This window comes from Halichoeres trimaculatus, unplaced genomic scaffold (assembly GCF_033239565.1).
Source record: "Halichoeres trimaculatus isolate MK-OKI-2021-1 unplaced genomic scaffold, fHalTri1.1 fHalTri1_scaffold_16, whole genome shotgun sequence".
NCBI classification, from domain to species: Eukaryota; Metazoa; Chordata; class Actinopteri; order Labriformes; family Labridae; genus Halichoeres; species Halichoeres trimaculatus.
The window spans coordinates 22,630,997-22,657,177 of NW_027437194.1; the positions used below are offsets into that span (position 1 = coordinate 22,630,997).

General features: G+C 40.9%; 1 protein-coding gene across 2 annotated transcripts in view; it reads left to right on the forward strand.

The window, feature by feature from the left end:
• pi4kaa (phosphatidylinositol 4-kinase, catalytic, alpha a) overlaps positions 1–24,373 on the forward strand; it is a 32,147-nt gene extending 7,774 nt beyond the window's left edge. Inside the window, exons 11-54 of one of the 2 annotated variants that reach the window (XM_074690013.1) lie at positions 46–237; positions 323–423; positions 588–717; positions 801–930; positions 2,361–2,456; positions 2,536–2,719; positions 2,796–2,896; positions 2,991–3,159; positions 4,922–4,972; positions 5,152–5,260; positions 5,436–5,572; positions 5,656–5,789; positions 5,890–5,972; positions 6,048–6,118; positions 6,463–6,587; positions 6,678–6,759; positions 6,844–6,927; positions 7,702–7,791; positions 7,899–8,018; positions 8,525–8,617; positions 8,739–8,895; positions 9,014–9,141; positions 9,222–9,380; positions 9,463–9,614; positions 9,753–9,860; positions 11,346–11,473; positions 12,949–13,104; positions 13,304–13,383; positions 13,480–13,679; positions 14,409–14,496; positions 14,575–14,742; positions 14,834–14,887; positions 16,397–16,517; positions 17,638–17,767; positions 17,851–17,921; positions 18,866–18,938; positions 19,018–19,198; positions 19,294–19,398; positions 19,526–19,651; positions 19,804–19,924; positions 20,021–20,180; positions 20,332–20,421; positions 21,877–21,960; positions 22,122–24,373. In XM_074690013.1, coding sequence (XP_074546114.1) covers positions 46–237; positions 323–423; positions 588–717; positions 801–930; positions 2,361–2,456; positions 2,536–2,719; positions 2,796–2,896; positions 2,991–3,159; positions 4,922–4,972; positions 5,152–5,260; positions 5,436–5,572; positions 5,656–5,789; positions 5,890–5,972; positions 6,048–6,118; positions 6,463–6,587; positions 6,678–6,759; positions 6,844–6,927; positions 7,702–7,791; positions 7,899–8,018; positions 8,525–8,617; positions 8,739–8,895; positions 9,014–9,141; positions 9,222–9,380; positions 9,463–9,614; positions 9,753–9,860; positions 11,346–11,473; positions 12,949–13,104; positions 13,304–13,383; positions 13,480–13,679; positions 14,409–14,496; positions 14,575–14,742; positions 14,834–14,887; positions 16,397–16,517; positions 17,638–17,767; positions 17,851–17,921; positions 18,866–18,938; positions 19,018–19,198; positions 19,294–19,398; positions 19,526–19,651; positions 19,804–19,924; positions 20,021–20,180; positions 20,332–20,421; positions 21,877–21,960; positions 22,122–22,173 — 5,174 coding nt within the window. In that variant the 3' untranslated portion in view covers positions 22,174–24,373. Of the gene's footprint in view, positions 1–45; positions 238–322; positions 424–587; positions 718–800; positions 931–2,360; positions 2,457–2,535; positions 2,720–2,795; positions 2,897–2,990; positions 3,160–4,921; positions 4,973–5,151; positions 5,261–5,435; positions 5,573–5,655; positions 5,790–5,889; positions 5,973–6,047; positions 6,119–6,462; positions 6,588–6,677; positions 6,760–6,843; positions 6,928–7,701; positions 7,792–7,898; positions 8,019–8,524; positions 8,618–8,738; positions 8,896–9,013; positions 9,142–9,221; positions 9,381–9,462; positions 9,615–9,752; positions 9,861–11,345; positions 11,567–12,948; positions 13,105–13,303; positions 13,384–13,479; positions 13,680–14,408; positions 14,497–14,574; positions 14,743–14,833; positions 14,888–16,396; positions 16,518–17,637; positions 17,768–17,850; positions 17,922–18,865; positions 18,939–19,017; positions 19,199–19,293; positions 19,399–19,525; positions 19,652–19,803; positions 19,925–20,020; positions 20,181–20,331; positions 20,422–21,876; positions 21,961–22,121 lie in introns of both variants that reach the window. The other variant, XM_074690012.1, reaches the window with a different exon arrangement.
• The last annotated feature ends 1,808 nt before the right edge of the window (positions 24,374–26,181 follow it).

The following is a 26,181-nucleotide window of genomic DNA, read 5'->3' on the forward strand; positions in this document are numbered from 1 at the left end:
TTTATGTAACAGGAGCAATCATAAAGCTGTTTCTTCTTTCCTCAGACCTACAGACAGACTATGTGAAGGAGGTTCATGACTTTGTGCTGGAGCAGTTCAGCAGCAGTCAGTCAGAGCTGCAGAGGATCCTGCACGATGTGGAGTACCTGCAGAGTGAACTGAGCCCGCTCAAGCTGCGCTGCCAGGCCAACGCTGCCTGTGTGGACCTCATGGTGTGGGCCGTGACTGAAGAGCAGGGTGAGAGATCAGTTCACAAGAGCAGAGAAGGACGGATGTGTAAGAAGTTTCTCTACAAATGTTTTCTTCTCTGATTTTTCACCAGGAGCTGAGAACCTCTGCACCAAACTGTCAGAGAAGCTGCAGTCCAAGACGTCAAGCAAAGTCATCATCGCACACATGCCGCTCCTCATCTGCTGCCTGCAGGTATCACTTTAATGTTTCCCCCTTTTTCTAATCATTCTCTCATTTTAGGAACCACAAACACAAAAGAGGAAGAAACTCTTTGTTTACCTCGTAGAAGCAGATGCACAGGTCTGTAACCAAGGAAGTTGCAGAGCTGTAGTTGTTCAGTGTTTTTTGTGTTTTAGGGTCTGGGTCGTCTGTGTGAGCGCTTCCCCGTGGTGGCTCACTCTGTCACCATGTCGCTCAGAGACTTCTTGGTGGTGCCGTCTCCTGTTCTGGTGAAGCTGTATAAATACCACAGCCAGTACACTCCAGGTAACATCAGCACAGCTCATCCTCATAGTTCAGAAAGAGCTTAATCACCGTTCCACATCTCTGACTGAATTCTGTTTCTGAAGGAGGCGGTGAGATAAAGATCCACGTGACCAATGAACACTCCCAGTCCACCCTGAGCACACATTCTAGCAAGAAGAGCCAGCCGTCCATGTACGAACAGCTGCGGGATATCTCCATAGACAACATCTGCAGGTTAGTTCCCCCACACAGACATACGTCCACGTTCATCTTAACCATCATCTGTATGAAGGAGGATCATTTCATTTCTGAACATGATAATGAGGGTTTTTGTTGTACAGGGCAAGTCAGCATGCCATAGACATCAGTGTTTTCCTTATATATATATATATATATATATATATATATATATATATATATATATATATATATATATATATATATATATATATATATATATATATACATATATACATATATATATATATATATATATATATATATATGTGTGTGTGTGTATATATATATATATATATATATATATATATATATATATATAAATATATATATATATATATATATATATATATATATATATATATATATATATATATATATATATATATATACACACACACACACACACATATATATATATATATATATATATACATATATACATATATATATATATACATATATATATACATATATACATATATATATATATATATATATATATATATATATATATATATATATATATATATATATATATATATATATAAATATATATATACACACACACATATATATATATATATATATATATATACATATATATACATCTCTATTTTTGTGGTTAGCTGTATAAAATTTTGCAATATATCACATTCCTCTTTGAGCCTGATACAGTTCCTTGATTCTGCAACCCAACCAAATTTGGTCTCCCTGAGCAGAAATAGAAAGTACAGTAAATGAAGAATGAATACTGAATAGAGTGAGTAAGTATCAGAATACTTGTGATAATCTCTGAAATGAAGCTCTGGTGTCAGGTGACCTTGGTTGAATCCTGGTTAGTCTGAAGCCGTCTGTGGTGAATATCCTGATACAGCTTCGTCACTGTTAAAGTCTTTGCACACTGAGTCTGTTTTTTTTTTGGTGCGGTTTTTAGATCTGTAATCCAAAAAAAACGTCTCGCACAGACACCTTGCACACTGTCTCCGATGCATTTATTTTGTATTATTTGCGAAAATTCGCAGTTTGAGTAAAATGGAATCATCAAGCAGTGTTCAAGCAATTGATCCTGAGCAGTGGCTGTCAGTATGAGCGACGTGCACACGCACAGGGACACAAACACACACATACACAAGTCTTCAATAATCATCTAAACATCACCCAAATGTGTAGAGAAAATATGTCAGAAAATGTGACAATGAGATGTTGCAAGTAACCTACGGCGTCTCTGAATAGTCAAACTACCCAGGAAATGAGCTGGGCGGATGCAAAAAAATCCCGCAAACAATCAAACCTCTTTCGAATTTATTGTTTGATGTGTGTAAGTTTTGGACGAATAAAAAAAACTGACTTCTTCATCCTTTTCCTCTTGCTCTCTTCCCTCCTAGTTTCCTGACATGTCCTTTTACTTCTCCCTCTGTCTTCAGGTGCCTGAAAGCTGGGCTCACGATGGATAACGTCATAGTAGAAGCTTTTCTTGCCAGTCTGTCCAACCGTCTCTACATCTATCAGGAGAACGATAAGTACGCAGAGTTCATCGTGATCCTTTAAGGATGAAAATCTTTGTGTATTTATTTGATGTTTTTTCTTCTCCATCCTCAGAGATGCTCACCTGATCCCAGACCACACTATCAGAGCCCTGGGTCACATTGCTGTGGCCCTACGAGACACCCCCAGAGTGATGGAGCCCATCCTCCAGATCCTGCAGCAGAAGTTCTGTCAGCCTCCGTCGCAGCTCGACGTTCTCATCATAGACCAGCTCGGCTGCATGGTCATCACAGGAAATGTGAGAAAAATTTCACTTAAAGAAACGTGTCTGGTGTTATTTCAGGGTTTCAAACTTTCCCTTTCTTCCTCCTCAGCAATACATCTACCAGGAGGTGTGGAACCTGTTCCAGCAGATCAGCGTCAAAGCCAGCTCCATGGTCTACTCCACCAAAGACTACAAGGACCACGGATACAGGTGACCGAGCACAGGCAGCATAAAGGAGAAGAATATGTTTCTGCTTGTGTGTTGTTTTCAGTTTGTGAATAAACGCTCTCACTTCCACACACAGACACTGTTCCTTGGCTGTGATCAACGCTCTGGGAAATATCGCAGCCAACCTTCAGGCGGAGCAGATGGTGGACGAGCTGCTGGTCAACCTGCTGGAGCTCTTTGTTCAGCTGGGCCTGGAGGGGAAGAGAGCCAGCGAGAGGGCTTCAGACAAAGGCCCGGCTCTGAAGGTACGACACACACACCTTAATCCTTTACCTGAGAGAGTGTTAGAGACGAAGAGGAGACAGAGGGATTAATCCGCAGCTTTTTTTAGGCACACTTTATTATAAGACAAAGGCTTTGTCTTGGGTGTAGTCCGAAGGCTGTGTGAGGACAGAGGGTTCACAGCAGGTGGATTTTATAAGATGTTCAAAACGTTCAGTTAATGTCAGCTTTTGTTATTTTTTTTCTGGATTTCTTTTTTTTCCCAAAATGCCAATGTTTTTTTGTTTTTTTTTGAGGAGAAGAAAAGGTCAAACAAACTGCTGTGTACTTATTCTGGTTTAAAATTGATTTTAAATTTCTTTCACTTCATTTTAAAGCTCTACTTGGCTTTGCTCCTCTATACGTTGCAGATCTTATTAATTTTATATTCCAGCTCGATCAACAAAGTCCTCGAATTCCTCCTCTTAAAGCTTTCCTTGTGTCTGCCTCACAAGTGAAGTCCAGAGAGTGTTCTGTTTTTATGCACCAAAACTTTTGGAGTTGAGTGATGGACCAAAAATATTGCACTGAGTTACTGCACATGAATTCAACCCAAAAAGCCATTTGAACTCACCCCTGGCTCAGTTTCTCTTACCTATCTTATGTCTCTTTCTGTACTCTGAGTCTTTTGTGTCTATGTCATCTTGATTCTTAAAAATGGTAGGGTGTCCGTGGGGACTTAATAAGTATTAAAAAGTCTTATGATGAGGTTTTAAATTTTATTGGTATTCAAGCTTTGACTCCAAAAGTATGAGTATTTTTTTCCTCCTTGCGATTGTCCTCTGATTTGGCTGTTAAACAATTAGCCAGTAAAGTTATAAGCTATAGGAGCTCGGCAAGATTTCAGACAATGAAGCATCAAGTCCATCTAGATTGCCTCATGGCCGCCTGCTTACATGTCATCAATGACAGGCTGATGTAAAGCCAATCACACAAGCTTAGGCACATGTCCTAAATTTAAAAAATGATGAAATAAGTTTTTTCAGCAAGTTTTCCTTGAATAACTGCTGTAACTTGTTATGGGAATGGGAGTGTCAATAAACCAGCCCTTAGTTTCATTTAATCAAGCTTTATTTCTTCTCAGCTTACCTCATTTCTGTTAAAATGCAAACCACAACTGTTAAAGATGGGTTGCTAACAACAGCTTAAAGTTGCGATGAGGTCTTAAAACTTTTTTTTTTTTTAACTTATTTTTTGTTTCAATTCAACAATGCATACAATAACATTTCATCATTTTTTTGTTTACAGCTGTAACTATATGTTTACAACTTTTATAAGCACAAAAAAGAAATAAAAGACAAAAGATATCCAAAAATAAATAAGTAAGTAAAAATAGATAAAAATAAAAAATAAAAAAATGAAAAAAATAAATTACTTAAAGAACCCAGCAAGACCGATATAACTCAACTCTATTCTAGGATAAGGAGAAAAAAGGGAGAGATATAGATTCAGATAAATAATGATAAAGGGAGGTAGGAATTAGAGAGGAAATAAGTATGCACACGTGTGTGTGGGTGTGTGGTCTTAAAACTTTTTGAAAGGTTTTTAAAAAAGTCTTGAAAAAGTATTGAAATTGACCTCCAGATTTCAGCATATACCCTAAAATAAGGACCATGCAGCTTACTGCTCTGCCCTAGAGAGTGTGTAGTTGTTAGTAAACATTAAGAGTGATGGCAGCGCTTAAAGAAGGATTAAATGATAACATTTTATTAAACTCAGATTATCTCTCCTCCTGATTCTCTGCAGGCTTCAAGCAGTGCTGGAAACCTTGGTGTCCTCATCCCGGTTATTGCAGTGGTAAATCTGTCTTATATTTTCACTATTCTAATACTTTATTTTATGTAAGTGTAAAACTTGCTCAAGTAAATTGTGGTTTGCTTCACCAGAGAGCAAACACTTATCGATGTGAATCATTTAATGTGCTTCGTGAACTGCTCCTTAATGACTCCAGGCTCTGCTCTCTGTTCTGCTTTTAGTTAACAAAAAGGTTGCCTCCAATTAAGGAAGCAAAGCCACGTCTGCAGAAACTCTTCAGGGACTTCTGGCTCTACTCTGTTGTCATGGGGTTTGCAGTGGAGGGCTCAGGTAGACTCTGTTCTGTTCATCTTTCCTCTTTTGTTCTTTGTGCGTTGCAGCTTGTTAGGGCACAGATATTTTTTTGAATCAGGTTTTAAAAAGGAATCAAAGTAGCCGCTTAATACAAAGCAAAAAGTGATCTATTAAACCTGAGCACTGCTTCTTTCTTGTTAAAAATCTTCAGGTCTGTGGCCAGAGGAATGGTATGAGGGAGTGTGTGAGATTGCGACCAAATCACCGCTGCTCACGTTTCCCAGCGGGGAGCCTTTACGCTCTGAGCTGCAGTACAACTCTGCACTGAAGAACGACACCGTCACCCCGGTATTTAAGCTCACACTCACAGTGGATACGTCCTCACTAACCTCTGTACAAACACCAGTTAAAGGTTTGTTGTTGTGTTTCAGGCTGAGCTGAACGATCTGAGAAGCACAATCATCAACCTGCTGGACCCTCCTCCTGAAGTGGCTGCTCTCATCAACAAACTGGACTTTGCCATGTCCACGTACCTGCTGTCTGTTTACAGACTGGAGTACATGAGGTGTGAAAACCTCTCTACACAACATACCGTAAACTGGCTTCTGTTAGTTACATGATGCCTGTGGTGTTCATGGTCTTTTATCTGTTTTGTTTTCTGTCAGGATGCTGCGAGCGCTCGACTCTGATCGTTTCCAGGTTATGTTCAGATACTTTGAGGACAGAGCGATTCAAAAAGATAAATCTGGTTAGTAAAGAAAAGTTCTTTAAACACTCACTTTAATATTCTATTCATAGACATTAACGTGTCATTCCTCCCCAGGTATGATGCAGTGTGTGATCGCTGTTAGTGACAAGGTGTTTGAGGTCTTCCTGCAAATGATGGCTGAAAAAGTAAGAGCACTTCTTTTTTATTCACTTAAAGTCCCAGGTGTGTATAGATCTAATTTAGCTTTATTTAATACAGCTCTAGTCTAAATTAATATTTCAAAATCCAAGCAAGTGTTTATGTTTCATTCTATTTAAAATAGTCTTTTGAGACTTTACAAGGAAACGTTTCTGAAATTAGTCGTCCAATCAGCCTTTAAATTTGTATCCATGATTCCTCTCTTTAAAAAGTTGAAGCTGATCTTAGAGAAAAAAAAATCTTTGTTTACTTAGAGAAAACAATCAAGTGTTTATGCTTTAATGAAAGTTATTTTGACCTAAGTTTGATGAAAATGTTTTTCTATTTCCAGCCAAAAACCAAAGCCCACGAGGAGGAGCTGGAGCGACATGCTCAGTTCCTTTTGGTCAACTTCAACCACATCCACAAGAGGATCCGCAGAGTGGCTGATAAATATTTATCTGGCCTGGCTGAAACGTGAGATTTGCATCATCACACGATTTCAGCACTGACTTTTAAACATGTTCTTTTTTAAAATGTGTGATCATCTGTTTCTTTCCTCCTCAGTTTCCCTCACTTGTTGTGGAGCGGCCGGGTGCTGAAGACCATGTTGGACATCCTGCAGACTCTGTCCCTCTCCCTCAGTGCAGTGAGTGATCAAACCAAGCACCTGTGATTCTTCTCTCCCTTCATCCTGATACTTAATAGAAGTTGTGTTTGTTTTGTGTTGCAGGACATCCACAAAGACCAACCGTATTACGAAATCCCAGATACGCCTTACAGAATCACCGCCCCAGATACGTATGAAGCCAGAGAGGTAACTATTCACCCAGAAACAGACTCAGTGAATTGTTGTTTCCATTACTTATATTTTGGATTTATCTAGTAGGGTGAAAACGCATAAAAATCTGTGAGAAAACATTCTGTTTGTATCATGTTCAGGATGTTTCATTGAGCTTCAGCTTCTTATACCACAGATGATATCCTGTGTGCAATTATACCTCCAAGCCAAATTTGAATCCTAATCATTAAACTTCAGTTTATCCCTAAATTAGATATGATGTTTCATTTTAGAACAATATATTTGAGTTTAGGGCCGGGACTAGATGCTACTCTCACAATTTGATTCTGTTATGAATTTTGGGGTGCCAATTCAATTTAAATTGCAATTCATCAATATTTACGATTTTTACAATTTTTGCTATTTTTGCGATTTTTTATTTGCTTTTTTAACGCCAGACCATATGAAAAAGTTAGATGATGATAAAAATATCCACAGACTCTATCAGGAGACATAATTTCCCATAAAATGCACATCGCGTGAGTCAGAGAAACATTTCACCCTCTGCTGGAGAAAAGTGGTAACTTTTTTCCAATCCAGTTTATAAACAAAGACTGAAATGAAGAAAAAAGTTTTTTTTGACAAAGAATCCTGATTTTGATAGTGTCAAACAAAAAATCCAAATGAGTGGTATTTTGAGTTTCCTGTCTATGGGTTCTGCTGTTTACTGATCTCTGCCTATTTTTTGGCCAACACATGAATAAATGATTTGTCTGTTTGGCTGTAACCTGAGTCTTGTTCTTTGTTTAGAGCATTGTAAAGGATTTTGCTGCCCGTTGTGGAGAGATCCTCAAAGAGGCGATGAAATGGGCTCCATCTGTGACCAAATCCCACCTCCAGGTAACACTTCTTGTCTTTCCTGTTCCATAAAACCCAGAATCTCTAAATGTACATCACCAAGATGAACCAAATGTTTTCAATCCCTGAACCTCATGCTGTCTTTTCAGGAGTACCTGAACAAGCATCAGAACTGGGTGTCCGGTCTCTCCCAGCACACGGGCCTGGCCATGGCTACAGAGAGCATCCTGCACTTTGCCGGCTACAACAAGCAGAACACAACGCTGGGGGTGAGGCACAGCTGGTCTTTTAAAACACCCACAGTTCTTTGATTTACCTCCAGATTTTCACTGAACAAAAGTGGCATAAGATCAGAGCCCTGTGGGATGCCATAGGCAGTAGACCAGAGGCTCTCTGTTTTTTATGCTTTAGGATTGAATTCACACCCTGGTTGTGATGAACATCCATGATGAAGACTAGACAATGATGATAAATAATGATGTGTGTGTGTAATCTGTCAAAGTAAAGCCACAATGGCAGTCGTAACACAAAGGAGCTTTAAGAGAACCGTATTGGTGACGCCTCCTCTGGAGATGCGTTTTTTTTACTGGAGCATGATGATGGTTAACTTATTGTGGTCTCAGGTTTTAAAGGTCTTTCTCTATCATGATTGTAAAGACTCTGCAGCCCTACCCCATGCACCATCAGAAAAATGTCTGATTAGAATTTAAGGTGTAAAGGTAAAGTGTCAGACATCCTCTCCATCTCAAATGCTGAATTCATGCTCCTCCTGTAGTCAACCCAGCTGACTGAGAGGCCCGCCTGTGTGAAGAAGGATTACTCAAACTTCATGGCTTCCCTCAACCTCAGGAACAGATATGCTGGAGAGGTAAAACCACCAAATCTTTGTTTTTGTGTCACAGCTGCACTGTGATCAGGTTTACTCACTCTCTGCATGTGCACGTGATGTTTAAAGCACATCTGTAACTTTTATTGTTATGCCCCCGCAGGTTTCTGGTATGATCCACTTTGCTCAGGCCGTCAGAGGACAGTCTGATCTGGGCCGGCTGATGATCAAACAGATGGGGGAGGCTTTGGACTCTGCTCAGCCTGAGGCCTTCACTGAAGCCATGTTTAAACTGGCTGCTCTGCTCATCAGCACCAAAGGTTTCTGTTTCCCTCTGTGTCCATCTTTGCTGCTTTCACGAGTTATCACTCAGAATCACTCAGCAGGGCTCCGTCTGCTCTGCTAATGTGAGCTAAACTTACATATCATGTGTTCCAGACTGTGATCCTCAGCTGCTGCACCACCTCTGCTGGTCTCCTCTCAAGATGTTCACGGCCCACGGCATGGAGACGGCCATAGCCTGCTGGGAGTGGCTGCTGGCAGCTCGAGTCGGAGTGGAAGTGCCGGTACATGGTTGTGTTAAATCACTTTTTAGTTCTCCTTTTAGTTTTGTGTGCTCACTGAAAACTCTCCCTGTGTGTCTTAGTTTATGCGTGAGATGGCCGGAGCGTGGCAGATGACCGTGGAGCTGAAGATGGGTTTGTTCTCAGACGCTCAGGTGGAGGCAGACCCTTTGGCTGCTTCAGAGGAGAGTCAGCCGGTCCCCTGCCCTCCAGATGTTACTCCCCACCAGATATGGATAGAGGTCAGACAGAAGATGATCTGTGATGTGAATCCTTCTGCTTCCATGAAGCCTTTAACATACAGTCTCTGTTTTCTTTCTGTAGTTTTTGGTCCAGAGGTTTGAGATCGCCAAGTACTCCAGTGCAGATCAGGTGGAGATCTTTGGCAGTTTGCTTCAGCGCTCGCTGTCCCTGAACGTGGGGGGTGCTAAGAGCAGCCTCAACCGTCACGTGGCTGCCATCGGACCTCGTTTTAGGTCCTCAAAATACACTAACATCACAAACACTTCCTGCTAATGAATTTCAGTTTTCCTTTTCAAGGCTTCACTTGAGGAGTAGGTTGCAGTAACATGCAGATGTGTTAAACATGGTGTACATGTGTGTGTGTGTTTCAGGCTGCTGACTCTGGGTCTGGCTCTGCTTCACTCTGACGTCCTCACAAACGCAACCGTGAGAAACGTGCTCAGGGAGAAGATTTACTCCACGGCCTTTGATTACTTCAGGTACTCAGACTCACTTCAAACATTTTCATGCATTTGAGCTTTAACCTCTTAAAGACCGACACAGCCACTGACTGCTAAAAATAACTCTTTTTTGGAAATGTTTGAACATTTGAACCTCTAATCCTTTCTACAAGCCTTCAAAAGTCAGTTACAGCGGACGTTCTCACCTTTTAAGGGGTGTCACACTTGTCTCATTTACATATCCAGCGACTCCGTATCCACAGTTGTGTGCATAAAATTTTCCAGAGTAGAAAACAGGATGAAGGCTGGGAAAAACAAACAAATTTGTACATAATGTGGACAGGCCCAACACATTTTTTTAAATCAAGTGTTTTCATCGATTATCAGATAAAACAAACTTAACACTGGCACTTTAAATAGAGCAAAGTAAAAGGTAAGTTTCACCTGAATTGAATGATACATGGCACTTGATCCTGAGAGCTTCAGTGAGTTAGAAAGACAAAATAAGGGGCACAGACGGCCTAGCGGTCTAGGTTGTGCTCCATGAAGTTCGTCCTCAAGTGGGTGTCCCGGGTTTGAGTCCAGCCTGCTTCCCACGTCATTCCCCACTCACACTCTGTTTCCATCTCTATTCACTGTCCTATCCTCTTCAATTAAAGGCATGCAAAGCCCTAAAAAATAACTTAAAATAAAAAAAGAAAGACAAAATAAATACAGCAGAGATAGCCCCCCTCCCCAAATCCAGTCCAGGTCTTCAAGGGCCAGACAAAAAGTATTATGTTTCTAACTGCATGATTCATTAAGTATTCTCTTAACTGTCACGTTTTGTTTGAAGACTCCATGTTTGAATGCTGCAGTGATTCACACTAAAGTGGAAAATGTTGAAAATTAAAATGTTAAACATCAATGAAACAAAAATCAGAATAGATATTTTGAGCATGCTGACATCAGCTGGTTGCTCAAAAATCTTTCTTTCTGCTCATTAAGTTCAGTAAATGCTCATCCCGTCTCCTTTATTGTTTTTTTTCTTCCATAAACTTCCATAAACCATACTTTACCTGCATCTTTTAATCAGTGAAAGACAAGGTTTCTTTCATTTTGAAGTTTTTTATTCCTAACCAAACATGTTCACCTCTTTATGTTTTCTGTTACAACCTTGAAATCAACAAAGGGAGCCCAAACAGTACAGATTAAAGACTCCTGTGTCAGGAGACCTGAACAAAGTGTATTAGCAGACACTAATCAGTCTGCAAAATTCAAAGTTGCTGAAGAAGCCTTTCAGAAAAGGAGCTGTGGTAGAAGTCTGAACTCAGGGGACTAAAGAAATGTTTACCGTCTCTGCTCATGTTCACATCTCCCATCTGAGAGGAGACTCATACTTTCTTCTCCTGACAGTTTCTAGAGGTTCTTGTTTTAGTTAATCCACTGTGAAATCTTACTGATGCCTGTTTTTACAAAAAGATAGAGTCAACTTACCACTTAGCTTAACTTCTGTTAGTCTAAGTCTCTGTCTTGTGTTTCCAGCGTGTCTCCAAAGTTTCCCACCCAGTGTGACAAGAGCCTCCGTGAGGACATCTGCATCATCATCCGTTTCTACGCCAGCATCCTGTCCGACAAGAAGTACCTGGCAGCGTGCCACTTGGTCCCACCTGGTGAGCTTGGTACAACCCCAGCCCCGAGCACGCTCTCTGCCGGGATATTCGGATCGCTTATCGTGTCCAGCACTTCTCCGATATCGATATTAAGTAAGCCTAAAGCGGTGGAGCTCGGACTGCACCGCAGCAGGGGCATGCTTTTTCACGCCTGTCAAATTTGACGCTGTGTCCTCACAGAGCTGCAGATAGATCCTCGATCTATCCATCCATGTTTAAATCTATACATCTATATCCAAGCACATCTGTGTTTACATATAGATATAAATCTTGATTCCCCCTCAGTGATCTTTTCTTGATCCCTCTCATTTTCCCTCTTTGAAATCTTAATTTGAAATCCTGAGTCTTCTCTGAATTGTTTTGGTTTTCTTGGCATTCAAGAAGAACAGAAAGTTTCAGAAATGCTCCTTAAGATTCTTTTAGATGGAAGTCATGACTGTGAGGTGGATTCTTTATTCTGGGAACTCTTAAGACTTCTTGTAAAACCAGGAACAGAGAAAAATGAGAGTTGCTGGTGTAAATTATTTTTTTAAGTTGGTGTAGGATTTTTTTTTGTTTTCTTTGTGTAAAAAAGGTGTTTTGGGGGATCCAAACAAACAAATGTAAACATTAAAGTCATACACTAACTTCCAAGAAACAAGTCCATCAGACCCTGTAATCTTTAATTATGGTGTAATTAAAGATTACACTGTAAAGCCGAAGACAAAAACAAGTGAAACACTTTTAAAACAAGATTCAGTGTCTGACATGTCTTAATGCAAGAATTGAAATCTTCGCTAGTGCCATATTACTTAGAGTGTGATGTTACTCTACAGCCATCACAGTCCACTGGAGCAACTCGAAAGCTTGGATCTTAGAACAAGTCAAAGCAGATCTCAGGTCTCCTCTCCCCCGCTCTCTTTTTACTTTAAGAATCTCTCTTCATCTCTTCTTTATCCTCTGTGGAGCAGCTGTGAGGAAAAGCACAAATTTGTCAGCTGCGTCAAGCTGCATGACTTTACATCATCAGCCCACCAGTCTGCCCCTCTCCTCGCTCAACATGGCATCAAGAGAAGAAACCAAAAGACTGAGAAAAGTTTTTTCTTCAAGCCCAGAATGTTCCCTCCTCCCCATCATCCCCGACAACCCTGAGGTCGTCTCATTTTCATACACATCAAAGCGCTTCAGGTAGACCAGCCCTCAAACTGCTGGTCCTGGGTCAGGTTTAAGTTCGCCTGCGCGCATAGAGAAGTCAAACTACCAACTGACCTGGGACCAGTGGTTCCAGACGGGCTCTGCTTCATTTAAATCCTGCTGGATTTTCTTGCTTTCCGATGCACGATCATCAGAACAGCAGAGAACTAACTGAAACCGCTCATCTTACTCATCATCGACCATTTATTAATGTTTTTCACTGTTAGTTAGTCCTAATATCAGTTTATCTGAGCGCTGTCTGACAGGTGTGAGCCATACTGAAGCTGTGTGTGTGTGAACAGATAATCAGGACCCGTCCCTGAACAGTCTGTCGGTGATGAACGCTGCTGACCTCAGGAGCAGCATCGACTCCAGCTCCCGATCTCAGCAGAGCGGCCAGGGATGGATCAACACTTACCCGCTGTCCAGTGGCATGTCCACCACGTCCAAGAAGTCAGGTACTGCCTCCTATCAGCAGATGACCCTCAGCTTCACAGAGTATCAGCAGATTTCATATCATCAGCTTGTGCTTTTTACTTTAAAAACCTGATAAAAAACACTTGTTTTTTCTCTGCCATGACTGATGGTTGTTTGAAATGAAACTGGGATGCTTGTCCTCTCAAAGTATCAGCTGACAGTGATTTATTCTTCCTCCAGGCCAATCCAAGAAGAGCAACAGAGGAACACAGCTCCACAAATACTACATGAAGCGAAGGACTCTGCTGTTGGCTTTACTGGTGAGGATTCAGGATTTATAGTTCCCATCTGTTTCCACTTTGACTCTCATTTTCTGATCATAACCCTGTTCTTACTCTCCTCCTGTTCTCCTTCAGGCCAGTGAGATCGAGCGCCTGACCACGTGGTACAACCCTCTGTCCACTCAGGAACTGGCCATCTCCACAGAGCAATCAGTGGAGACCAGCATCGCCAACTGGAGGTCCAAATACATCAGCCTGACGGAGAAACAGTGGAAGGACAACGTCAATCTGGCCTGGGGAATCGCACCTTACCTGGCTATGCAGCTACCAACGAGGTGCACTTGCTTTAAAATCAACAGCTCTGAAAGTGCCTCCTGGGATTAGGGGTTGATGGTTTTAAAGAGGAAGCATCAGAGCAGTTGAAACTAAGGTTTAAGAGTTACTTTACTTAAACATTAACAACACTCAGAGGAAGGTTTTTCTGGTTGTTTAACCCAAATCAACCTGCGAGTTTTATATTCAAACCATAGGTGACATTTTTGTGGAAATGCAGCAGTTTATCTACTGCAGCACTTTATCCCTTCTTTTCTTCTTCTCCTGTCATGATCAGATCATGACGGTCAACATGAAGGAAAAAAAAAACAGTCAACTAAATGATGCAAAAGCTGCAAAGTAGAGATTATAAAGTGAGATTTACCAAAAAAAAATGTGTCAGGACTTAGTGTGCAGGTTGTTGGGTGAGTGGAAAATGTGTGAAACGTTTGTGGTGTAAAATAAACCACTAAGACGGCTGAAGCCAACCCATCAAATCAGAACAGGAGATTCTCATAGTGGAGTTATGTTAATCTACGACACAGTCTTAAAGGAAAAAATTGGTCCAACCAGCACTAGAAGGGTGTTTTTGTCGGTGTAGTTTTTCTGTTACACTCTTATAAAATATATGTTTTATAAAATAAATGATCTGTTTTCACTTGTTACTTCAGTCAGTGCAGTCTTAAAAAAAAAGCTGCTTTGACTCAATTTAAACAACTTTAACCGTTTAATTTGACCTCCGTTGTTCTCAGGTTTAAGAACGATGCCATCGTGGCTGAAGTGACTCGCCTGGTGAGGCTGGACCCCGGAGCTGTCAGTGACGTACCTGAAGCTGTAAAGGTGAGTAACCTCATGGTCCACTCTGTCAGTCTGTATCTTTCAGCTTTTAAATCCTCCTGTTTTCTGTTTGTCCTCCAGTTCCTGGTGACCTGGCACACCATCGATGCTGACTCTCCTGAGCTGAGTCACATCCTGTGCTGGGCTCCAGCAGACCCGCCCACTGGGCTGTCCTACTTCAGCAGCATGTACCCTCCTCATCCTCTCACTGCTCAGTACGGGGTCAAAGTGCTGCGCTCCTTTCCTCCAGTGAGTCACACACACACACACACAAATTATGTGTGTATTCATGAAGCAAAGTTAAAGCACCCTTAAAGTGAACTTCTTTTTTTTATTTTAGGACGCCATCTTGTTCTACATTCCTCAGATCGTCCAGGCTCTCCGTTACGATAAGGTAAACATGAACTACTCTGTGTTTCTTTACAGGGGTAGATAAACGTTCCCTCTGACTGTTTTTAGTGTTAAAATGTGTTTCTTTTGTGTTTATGTCTAACTCTGTACTTAGTATTAAAGGTCCCATATTCTGCTCCTTCTCTGCAGTTTAATATGGATCATTGATGTCTTCATGAAATGGTAGTAACATGTTTTAGTCCAAAAAGCCAATAAATCAAGCACAGCAGCATTGTTTCCAGGCTCTCATAGCCCCTCTGTTCAGAACAGTCTGATTTAGTGGGCGTGGCCTTCATATGTAAATGAGCCACCACTGATACCGCCCCGCTCTTCCGCGTCACTGAGAGTGGCGCCACAAGCTCTGAGTGCACAATGTTTAGAAAACAGTGAAGCTCGTTTACCGTAACATTACAGGCTAAAACATCAGGCTAACAGCAGCTACAGTTAGCATTCTGAAGCTAACACAGAGACAGGGGGGACACTGAGGAAAAGCTCTTCCATCTGCTCCACAGCACACAGCATTTAAAATACTCACATTTCCAGGGTCCGAGGTTTGTTGGCGGATCGTTGGTAATGCGCCTGGATTCAGGACCAGTCTATTCGCTAGCCCTCTGTTGTACTGTCCAAAGTTGGAAAAGCAGTCGGCCGTGAGGTGACAAGCACACACATGCACAGTTTTACTGAGTGTAGCTGGAACATTTCCCTCATAAATGAGCTCTAGCCACCTAGTCTTGTCTTCTTCCGAGATGGGAAGCTTTTGCATGGAACTTTGTGGCTGTTTACAGCCAAAAACAGAGCAGTGATGGCCCTTCAACTTTGGCATTCTCCTCCCCGCTGCTGGAGAGATTTCTCTTCAGCAGCGGGGAGAGGAGTGGGCAGGGAGGGGGATCAGGGGTATCTGCTCTGGTGGACCAATCAGGTCAGACTTGCTCCTGATTGGTCAAAAAAGGGAATCGCTGACGTCGGCAAATCCCCAAAATCCAAACAGCTTGTTTTAGGTCAGGATTTTACATTCACAAGCACTACTTAATACAGGTTTTGTCATTAAATATCACATTTTGTGGGCTGGGAGGAAAGCCAAAGACCCACAAATTTCACTAAAAGACTTAATAAAGTGATTTTTGCATAATATGGGACCTTTAGTACAGCTCAAAGAACACAAGGTAGTTCTGCATTTCATCATGGTTTAAACATTATTTATGGAATCCTTCACAGTAAAACCTCAAAATTTTGCAAGTATTTTTGTTATATTGCTAATAAAAGTTTCTAATTAGACTAACTTGAGCCACATTCACCTGATGAGTCTTGTTTTGAGATTCTTTTTCTCATTACAAACATCTCATGTCTCATTTTTGGTTCATCTTTTGAATCAAGGCATTCTGTAGACGTCTATGGTGAACGTGGCCTATTTCAAGTCTAATAAAATGCTTTTATGAAGAATAAGACTTCAAAACATGCTCAGTTATAAGTTTTTGCTGTGTAGCTGTGAACTGTTGTCGTCTCTTTGGCTCAGATGGGTTATGTGAGAGAGTACATCCTGTGGGCCGCTCAGAAGTCTCAGCTCCTCGCCCACCAGTTCATCTGGAACATGAAGACCAACATCTTCATGGATGAGGAGGGACACACCAAAGACCGTGAGTGTTTGGGCTTTTCTGTATTTATTCAGAGAGGGAAGGACAGACGACAGAGCAAGAAACAGGGCGAGAGAAGGAAAGGCGTCCACAGCCTCTCATGTGGGGCGTGCAACCTAACTGCTAGGCCATTCCAGCTTTGGTTTGTTTTAGACACGAGCTTCCAATGACAGCTTGATCACAAAGGAGTTTGCTCTTAATGCTGTCACACTGAAGGAGTGCTTCAGTGTTTCCTCTTTTTTATCATCATTTTTATAAAAATGCAACAGATTGTAGCGTCAGCTGAATGAAAGAAGCAGAGGCACATCATGAAGTAGAATAAAACAAAGAAATGAAGACTTTCAACCCTTTTCACTAGATAATATAACAGCAGTAGTTATCATAAAAATAGTTTTAACATAACAACAGTATTATGACACTAAGGTTTCATGAAGCCATCTGCCCTCAGACAATGTAAAGACCCCAAAGTTGCATCCTCCGTCCGTAAATACATTATCAACCAAGGTTTTACTTTTATTCCCTCTTTATTTGGGGGAAAAGGGAGCAGGAGCCTGGTCTGTGTGTCCTCACCAAAAAGAGACTTACTGTAAGACTCTGATAACAAAAAAATATAATTTGTTATAAATATAAAAATACAGGAACTGAACTTTAATCCACTTAAGAAAAAGTTCTTTAACTGGCTCTGAAGTGAGTGGGTGTTATCTGGACAGAATACACATCTAACAATCATTAATAATCTATTTCATTCACCAAACAACCGTCTTCATCTTTACTCTAACCTGTTTCTGATCACTAATTTTAGAAAACAGAATTTATTTATTCTTCCTTGTTTTAGTCTTTGTTATTAAAGAATTAACTCTGTTAGTTCCCTGAACGATTGCTTTGTGTCAGCTTCTCATTAATCTTTAATAAATTTGATCTGAATGACGATCAAACAGTGACAGTATTTTCCTCCTGCGGTGTTTCCAGTTCACACTGTGTGAGGCCAAAGTGATATCTGTTCCTATTCATGTGGACCCATGCAGCGTGCCTAATGTGACGCCTCAGGCTTAATCAAAGCAGATGAATTGATGTAATAACGCTTATCTCTGCCTCATTAACCTCATTAACTGGATCTGTGCAGCTGACATCGGGGAGCTGCTGGAGCAGATGGTGGAGGAGATCACCGGCTCTCTGTCTGGACCAGCTAAAGACTTCTACCAGAGGGAGTTTGACTTCTTCAACAAGATCACCAACGTCTCTGCCATCATCAAGTGAGCTCAGCATCCAAAGATCTGATGAGGAAATGAGTATGTTTGTGACTTGATGTGACAGATGAGGTTTTTTTGTTCTTCAGGCCCGTTCCAAAGGGAGAGGAGAGGAAAAGAGCCTGCCTCAAAGCTCTATCTGATATCAAAGTGCAGTCAGGTAATGTCCCAGCAAACAACAGGTCCGATGGACAGAAAGATCTACTCCAATTTCGTCTTTTATAAGCATTAAAGAGGGGGTATCGTGCTTTCCAATATTTGATTTCCTCGAATCTGCCTGTAAACTGTTCGAAGCGCTCTGTTCTAAAAACAGCAAGAGATATCCAAGAGACAGGTTGGCCTCAAACACCGAGGTCTGCCAATAGCTCTGCCCCTGATAGACTTCCAAAGGGCTGGCCAATCAGAGGGAAGGGGGTTTGTGGGAGCCTTAAAGAGACAGTTGCTAAAACATGTGTTTTGGTGTTTAAGACACAGGCTGAAATAAGAGTTTTTTAGAATACAAGGGAGAGAAAAATAGGGTTATTTTGAGCTGTGACAGAATGGAGAATAAACAATAACCCCTCTTTAAGGAAAACAGGGTTTTCCCCTATAATTTTTTATTTTCAACCACAAATACAAAACATACAAAATGTACTTACATGTATTCGACAGTTTTGTCTCCTTTAACAGGTTCATGTCCTATAAAAAGCGTCCCTACTTCATTCATTGTCAGTCATTGTGTATTGTTGCCCCTAAAAAAGAGCTTGTGGAAACCTGGTGCAGCCCCCTGCTGAGCACCTCCGCTCTGCACAAATCTTTCAGTTTGTTGACATGGAAACATGCTTTAAACTGCAAACATCACCTTCACAGCTGATTATAAGCAGCACAGTTGTTGCTGTTGGAGCAGTTTTTAACATCATTTACCTGAATCATGATAAATTGACATCCTTAAATCAGAGATGTTTTTTACAGATACCTAAAGCTCTGTCTGAAGTATTAACACGTAGGTTTGAACAGCAGAACAATTCCAGTCACCGCTCTGACCCTCTCTATGAAATGTGACTATTTGCGGCTGTGGGACATTATCATGATGCTGTCTTTTATTTCCTCCTCTTGTTGTTTTAGGCTGTTACCTGCCCAGTAACCCAGAAGCCATCGTACTGGACATCGACTATAAGTCTGGGACGCCCATGCAGAGGTAAGCTCAGATTTGTCTCCACATGTGAAGCTTTGTCTCTGAGACTGTAGTTCTTAAACTGTTTCCTGTGTCTCCACAGCGCTGCTAAAGCTCCGTATCTGGCCAAGTTTAAAGTGAAGCGCTGTGGCGTGAGCGAGCTGGAGAGGGAGGGTCTGCGCGCCCCATCTGACTCTCTAGAGGATGGGGAGGAGAACCCAGACGGATCCCGCAGGGTCTGCTGGCAGGCAGCCATCTTTAAAGTGGGAGACGACTGCAGACAGGTGACAGGAGCTCACCTCTCTTGCTCTGAGATCATTCAGGGACACGCTTCACGAGGAAAGGAGACTGACTCTCCATCCTCTTTCTTTTTCTGCAGGACATGCTGGCTCTGCAGATCATCGGGCTCTTTAAGAACATCTTCCAGCTGGTCGGCCTCGATCTGTTTGTCTTTCCTTACAGAGTGGTGGCCACGGCACCTGGGGTAAGACTTAATGTCTCACAAATCCTGACACATGTTGGATTCTTCTTATCAAGAGAGAATCATGTATTTGCAAACAAGGGACTTGTCCTTAATCTAAACCTCCTCATCTCTGGTCCTGTCCCCTCAGTGTGGTGTGATCGAGTGTATCCCAGACTGTAAGTCCAGAGACCAGCTGGGCAGACAGACAGACTTTGGGATGTACGATTATTTCCGTAATCAGTACGGAGACGAGTCCACCCTGGCTTTCCAGAAGGTGAGGAAAGGATTATTTTTTGATTCTGTCTTACATATCGTTAATGGACAGGAGTGAAGGAAGCTCAGGATCTTACTTAGCTGTTAACTTTCTCTCCTCTCTCCTCTCCTTTTCTTTTCCTCTCCTATCCTCTCCTCTCCTCCTCACTTCAGGCTCGGTATAACTTTATCCGCAGCATGGCAGCCTACAGCCTCCTGCTCTTCCTGCTGCAGATCAAAGACCGACACAACGGGAACATCATGCTGGACAGTAAGGGACACCTGATCCACATCGGTGAGTATCAGATGTGTTCAGGTGGTACCTGATCTTTCCATAGACCTCATTTAAGAGTCTGCAGGATGCTGATCCTGTCGGCTCTGTTTCCTGCAGACTTTGGCTTCATGTTCGAGAGCTCTCCTGGAGGAAACCTGGGCTGGGAGCCGGACATCAAGCTGACGGATGAGATGGTGATGATCATGGGTGGAAAGATGGAGGCCACGCCTTTCAAGTGGTTCATGGAGATGTGCGTCAGAGGATACCTGGCTGTGCGGTAAGAAACTGCACTGATAGAAGACTCCAGGAGGTTTGATAAACACAGGAGTGGTTTGAGATTGTTCCGTGAGCTTTGAAGAGCCATGTTTTCTCATGTTTCACATTTAGTGTCTCTTTTAATGTTGTTTCCTTCCTCCCTGAACTCACAGACCCTACATGGATGCTGTGGTGTCTCTGGTTACCCTCATGTTGGACACTGGACTGCCCTGCTTCAGAGGACAAACCATCAAACTCCTCAAGTAAGACTGACAGTAAAATGTACCGTGATCCTAAAGTGATGATAAAGGCTGCAACTACCAAAAATATTTCTATCAAGAGTTTTTAAAGAGCAGTGATCATTTAATCTTCCATCCATCAGCTGGAGACAAACACGACTCCAGATTTATGATCCTGTGTCTTTTTGTCTTTGAATGAGCAACTTAAAGGTCCTGCGAGGAGTCATCTTCAAAAGTCCTACTATAATATCTGCATGTTTATAATTCATGGTTTTCCATGATAATGCATGAGATTATTAGATCCAAAATGTGATGTTTCTAAATGTTACTTCTCAGTGTCTGTAAGGTCAATTTCTTATGAACATGAATCCATTTACAGCACGTAGACTGAAATTCCTTTTGATGACACCACACTGGTCGACAAAGTTCAGCAGTTAAATTTATTTTGTAGCGATGGTGGACACTGGAGCTGGACTGTATGATAGAAAAAGGAAATCAGAGCAAAAAAAAGCTAAACTGGAGAGTGATAGAGCACAGGCTACAGACTAAAAGGGTTAAACTGGTTGTGATAATGTTCATTCCAACCCACAGGCAGCAGTTATTCTGCAGTGGTCTGTTCAAAATTGAGAGTCTATCAATAAAATGAAAAGTGAGGTTATGTTAGCTTCGACTGGTGAAGTTGGAGTTGGTAGATGATAGGTACAACATAACAAGAAAATCTGTAAGTTGTCATGTTACAAACAATTGCTGTATTTAAAATCAGATAATTACAGTACCTCGTACTGAATTCTGGGAAAAGTTGTCTTGAACTAAGAAAAGTAGAGTTAGAAAGATCTGCTCTCCAGAACAAACGCACGCCGTGGCACGAGTCTTGTCTCTATGACAGGGATGGAAAACTGAGTCTTTTGCTACATTTCATTTGTACTCTGAACTGGGAAGTCGAAAATGGGAATGATGTCATCTCCAAGTTTAGTGTTCCAGTTACCAAGTTGGAAAAACTCGCCATAACAGCAATATTTCTGTATATAAACATCGAATAATACATAACTTCTTATACATTCGATTTATAGCAACAAACACTAGACAGAAATTTAAAATAAAAACAATATAACAGGAGCTTGATTACTGTTTACCCCTGAAGTCGTAATTTCCGACTGTAAACTTGGGGATGGTGTTGGTGCTCCGACATCGAAGCCAAAAATTCCAACCTGGGGGGGCATTCCCACTTGGAACGTAAAAATTCTGACTACCGAGTACAAATGGAATGCACCATTTATCCTGTAAAAACACCACCAACTCTGACCACAGGGGTCACTGCAATCAGTGCCAAATAGAAAATTCCTCACAAAGACTTTAATCGTAAAAAAAAAAAAAGCAAAATACCTGTTTGACTGTTAAAAGCATGTTTATCTGACCCCAACTACTCAGAAAATCACCGTTTAAGCTTTAAACATGAATGTTCTGTTTATTTTCGATCAGAGGACGGTTTAACCCCCAGATGAGTGAGAAAGAAGCTGCAGCATACATCATCAAAGTCATCCAGAGCTGCTTCCTCAGCAGCAGGTGAGAGAAATCACACCAGTCGCATCAGTTCACACAAATTTTCCATTGAAGGTTTTTTTTCTAAACAGAGTTTAGAAACAGGGTTTTGTTGTGCTTAAGAGCTAGATGTCTCATGATGCAGTGTGGTCTCACTCACGTCTTTATTCATCTGTTTCCTTCAGGAGCAAAACGTACGACATGCTGCAGTATTACCAGAACCAAATTCCGTACTAAAGTCTTCAGCTGGAGCTCCTGAGATCGCCTAGCAGACGACTCTACACGAGCAGACGGTGACTCCGACTGATTCACTAACGACAAACACATCAAGGCACTTTGACTCTGATTTTATTCAGCACACTGTAAGTTTAGATTTTATAATGTTGAGTAGAGATCGTCTGAGGTATCTAAATCAACCTTTAAGTGTTTTTGTCCTGATGCTGTCTCTGTTTCAAACACTGAGCCAGAGGAGGAGCCCTGTTTAAAGTGTTTTTCCAGCAGCTGTGATCCTCCCTGTGTTACTATGCTGTTATCCACTTAAATGCACTTTATAGATCCCAGTGTTTCACATCCTTACCTGCCTACGATGGAGAGATTATCCTGACGTTTAGAGATTAAAACAAGCTGTAGTTTAATGATTTAGATCAAAAAAACCTGAGCAGGAATCAATCAGCATTTACTCTCGCTGTAGTCTTTAGGAATCTATTTAAAGGAACAAACGTATTCATGCTGTAGATATTTACTGTAGACTCAAATCTACGTCACAGAGGTTTGTCTGTGATTTATGTGAAACCTGTAGAGAAATAAGTGAAGAACATGTTCATCAGAAACACTGAGCTGTGAGACTTTAAAGTCCTTCGTATATCTCATCATGTTGCATCTTTCTGTTTTCAACAAGACGAGCAGATCTGAATATTATCTTCATTCTAATCAAACAAGCATACACACATTACCAGGATGAGAAGTTTACTTTTTGTTTCCACCGTTTCACTAACTACAGGGTTTTTAGTGTGGAGACACAAAAGGATAATCACATTGTTTTTATGGTTAGAGCAGTAGAAAAATATCAAGCTATTCTTTTTAACGTTATGACTTTAAGACAAAAAAAAAATCAGGAATCAGGCTTTATTGTACTATGTTTCAGAATTTAGAGTTTAATAACAAAAATTTTAAATCAAGTCAAAATTCTGGGATTAAAGAGGGGGTATTGTGCTTTTTTTAGTCTTTATTCTGTCCTTCTGGTGTTTCCGTAGTACCTTTACATGATTTACAGCTCACAAAATCCCTATTTTTCTCTCTCTGTTGTTTTTGAAAGCCCTCATTTCAGCCTCCGACTGAAACACTTTGTTTTAGCTGCTGTCTCTTTAAGGCTCCCCGCTCCACAAACCCCCTTCCCTCTGATTGGCCAGCCCATTGGAGGGCAGAACTGTGTGCAAACCTTGGTGCTTGAGGCCCTGTCCTTCCAACGTGTTATAGGAGATTCTTGTGACGCTTACAGATATTTATTTTTAAGAAGGGAGCATTTTGATTGGTTTACAGATTAATGGATTTCTCCAACATACGAATATGTAAAGGTTTATAAATCTGCACATGTTTAGTTTGAACATCCAGCATTGTTACTTTACACACATTGTACTTTAGGAAGTATTATACCCTCCTCTTTAATCACACTAGTGTGTTCACAGTCATAAACACTGCATGCAGCAAAGGGAAGTTTTGGCTGTAATTTACTAAAAACTGATTTTTAAATTCAGAGTAGATTGACAGATGATGGATTTGTGAGCAGCAACTCCTCATCCCAGCATGCATCACCCATCTGTCTCATGATTCAGGTGTTTTTCATGTCTGCGTACCTTCACAGTCAGTGAACCTGTTTAGAAACATTCCTCTTTCAGTATCTGAGTTGTGTGGAGCCTCTTGGACTTGTTGGGTGATTGTTCTGTCACTGGATGCAGAAGCTGAGTGAACCTAAAAGCCATTTCTCCGACCCTCGGTAGAACCACAGCTGTAGTAATACTTGATAAAAATAAACCTTATGCAATATATTCCTGTATATTAAAGCTGTATCTGTGTGTTGTTGCTGTAAATCCCTCCATCTGAACAGAAGTTTCTCATGTTGCAGCTGCTCTTCATCACTGAGGGTTAAACGCAGAGTGTGTGTGTGAGTGTGTGAGCTGGTTTTTAGCAGCTGGTCATCAGAGACTTCATCATTGCTTCATTAAAGCTGTTTTATGTGATGATTTTATGAAGATGCTGTTATTTTAAGAAGTAAGTCTGTTATCTGTACACCAAGTGTTGACTAATAACTTGTAAAAGAAAAGTGTGTTTGTGTGAGGGCGTGTGTGTGTGTGTGTGTTTTTGTCTGTGTGTCAATATCATTGCCTGTTCAGATTAAGATCACGTCTGTTTTTCTGAAAATGTTCAGACTTCTTGTTTCAAGATTAAACGTGTTTCATCAAACACTGAGTGCCTGAACTCCTTCATGTTTTCTCTCCTCTTTAGCAGAAATGAAGCGCGAAGAGATGTGGGTGTGAAAGTCAGTGTGAGGTGAAACAAAGACAGCAGAGCGCAGGGAGATGCAGTCAGCTGGGTTGACCTCTGACCTGTGTGACACAAAACCAGGAGCCTAAAACTCATCCTGCTGCAACATGTTCGATGGCTGGAGTCAGAACGGAGCTACTGAGGTCGATCAGACCGAGGGGAGGGAAAACAAAACTCTGTTAGAGGTTTGAAGGTTTAAAGTCTGTCACTAGATTTAAACTCTTGTCTAAACCTGACGACATCCTTCAGAAATTCAAAGGAGAGGGAAGCAGTGGGAGTGTTTTTCTTGCACAAAGGAAGGACCAAACCCCCGTGGCTCTTTGTTTTCATTGAGCAGCAGAGACCCGAGGCCCCTGAGGCCACATTTACATACCAAGACTACCAACCCTCCCAAAGACCCTGAGGGAACAACTGAGAGTGAAAAAGTATGAGCTGAAACTACAAAATACTCATGTGAAATTTAAGCAGTAGGTCTGAAGCGACCATTAAACGTGTTTACAGGCTGAAGCATAAAACAACAAGGAGAGTGGGGCTCTAAAATTAAAATCTGACAAGAAGACACGTCAGAGGGTCATTCGGTCAAATGCAGGGGTGGCCAACAGCGGCTCATGAGCCACATGTGGCTCTTTGCCTTTCTGTGTGCGGCTTTTTAAACCATTCAAAAAAAAAAAAATATATATATATATATATATATATATATATATATATATATATATATATATATATATATATATATATATATATAAAAAGTTATGTAGTCTTATAAAAGTGGTGTGCCGATCAATCTAAAATATTGATATATTGATGCCAACGTTGGGATCAGTATTGGGTGATGAGATTGATACTTAAGTTTCAGTTTCAGTTTCTTTTATCTACATGTGCTCTACTTAATCGCTTATGTGCTCACAGCTACCTATCTTTCTAGATAGATAGATAGGTAGATAGGTAGATAGGTAGATAGATAGATAGATAGATAGATAGATAGATAGATAGATAGATAGATAGATAGATAGATAGTTAGATAGATAGATAGATAGATAGATAGATAGATAGATAGATAGATTTTGTCCTCGACATGGCTCCAACTACAAATTTAAACACACTTGAAAACACAATAAATCTCACTTTGAAATTTAGAAATGTGATTTAGAAATGATTTTTATTTTATGTAATTTCATTAATTTGTGAGAGGAAGTGTGTGTGTGTTGCAGCTCTTTGTTGTACCACAGTAGTTTTTGTGGCTCTTGGTGTCTGACAGGTTGGCCCCTGGTCTAATGTGACACATCCTTAGGGGACCATTAATGATGATATTTTTCAATATTTAATGTCAGTTTTGAGAATTTCTTTTTAAAAACTAAATCTTTGACCTAAAAATGCCAGAAAAAAAACAGAATTAGGTCATGTATCCTTTCGGCTAATCATCTTCTGTGGATCAGGAGAAAAAAAAAACAAGTGGCTTTTTTTTCCTTTTCATTTCTGAGATTTTTTTTTTTTCAATTGACCTTCTGCTGATAATAGAGAAATAGCTGTTATCGCAAAAGTCACCTTCTCTTATCCTCTTGGGGCCATGATTGTCTGTAATAATACCCTCTTAACTCATAGGGAAAAAGTTAGAACTGTAAGATTTATTGCAAAATTTTTGATTTAAAATCTTAATTCTTAGAATTCAGAGAAAAAAAAATCCTAAGTTTTGATACAAACCTC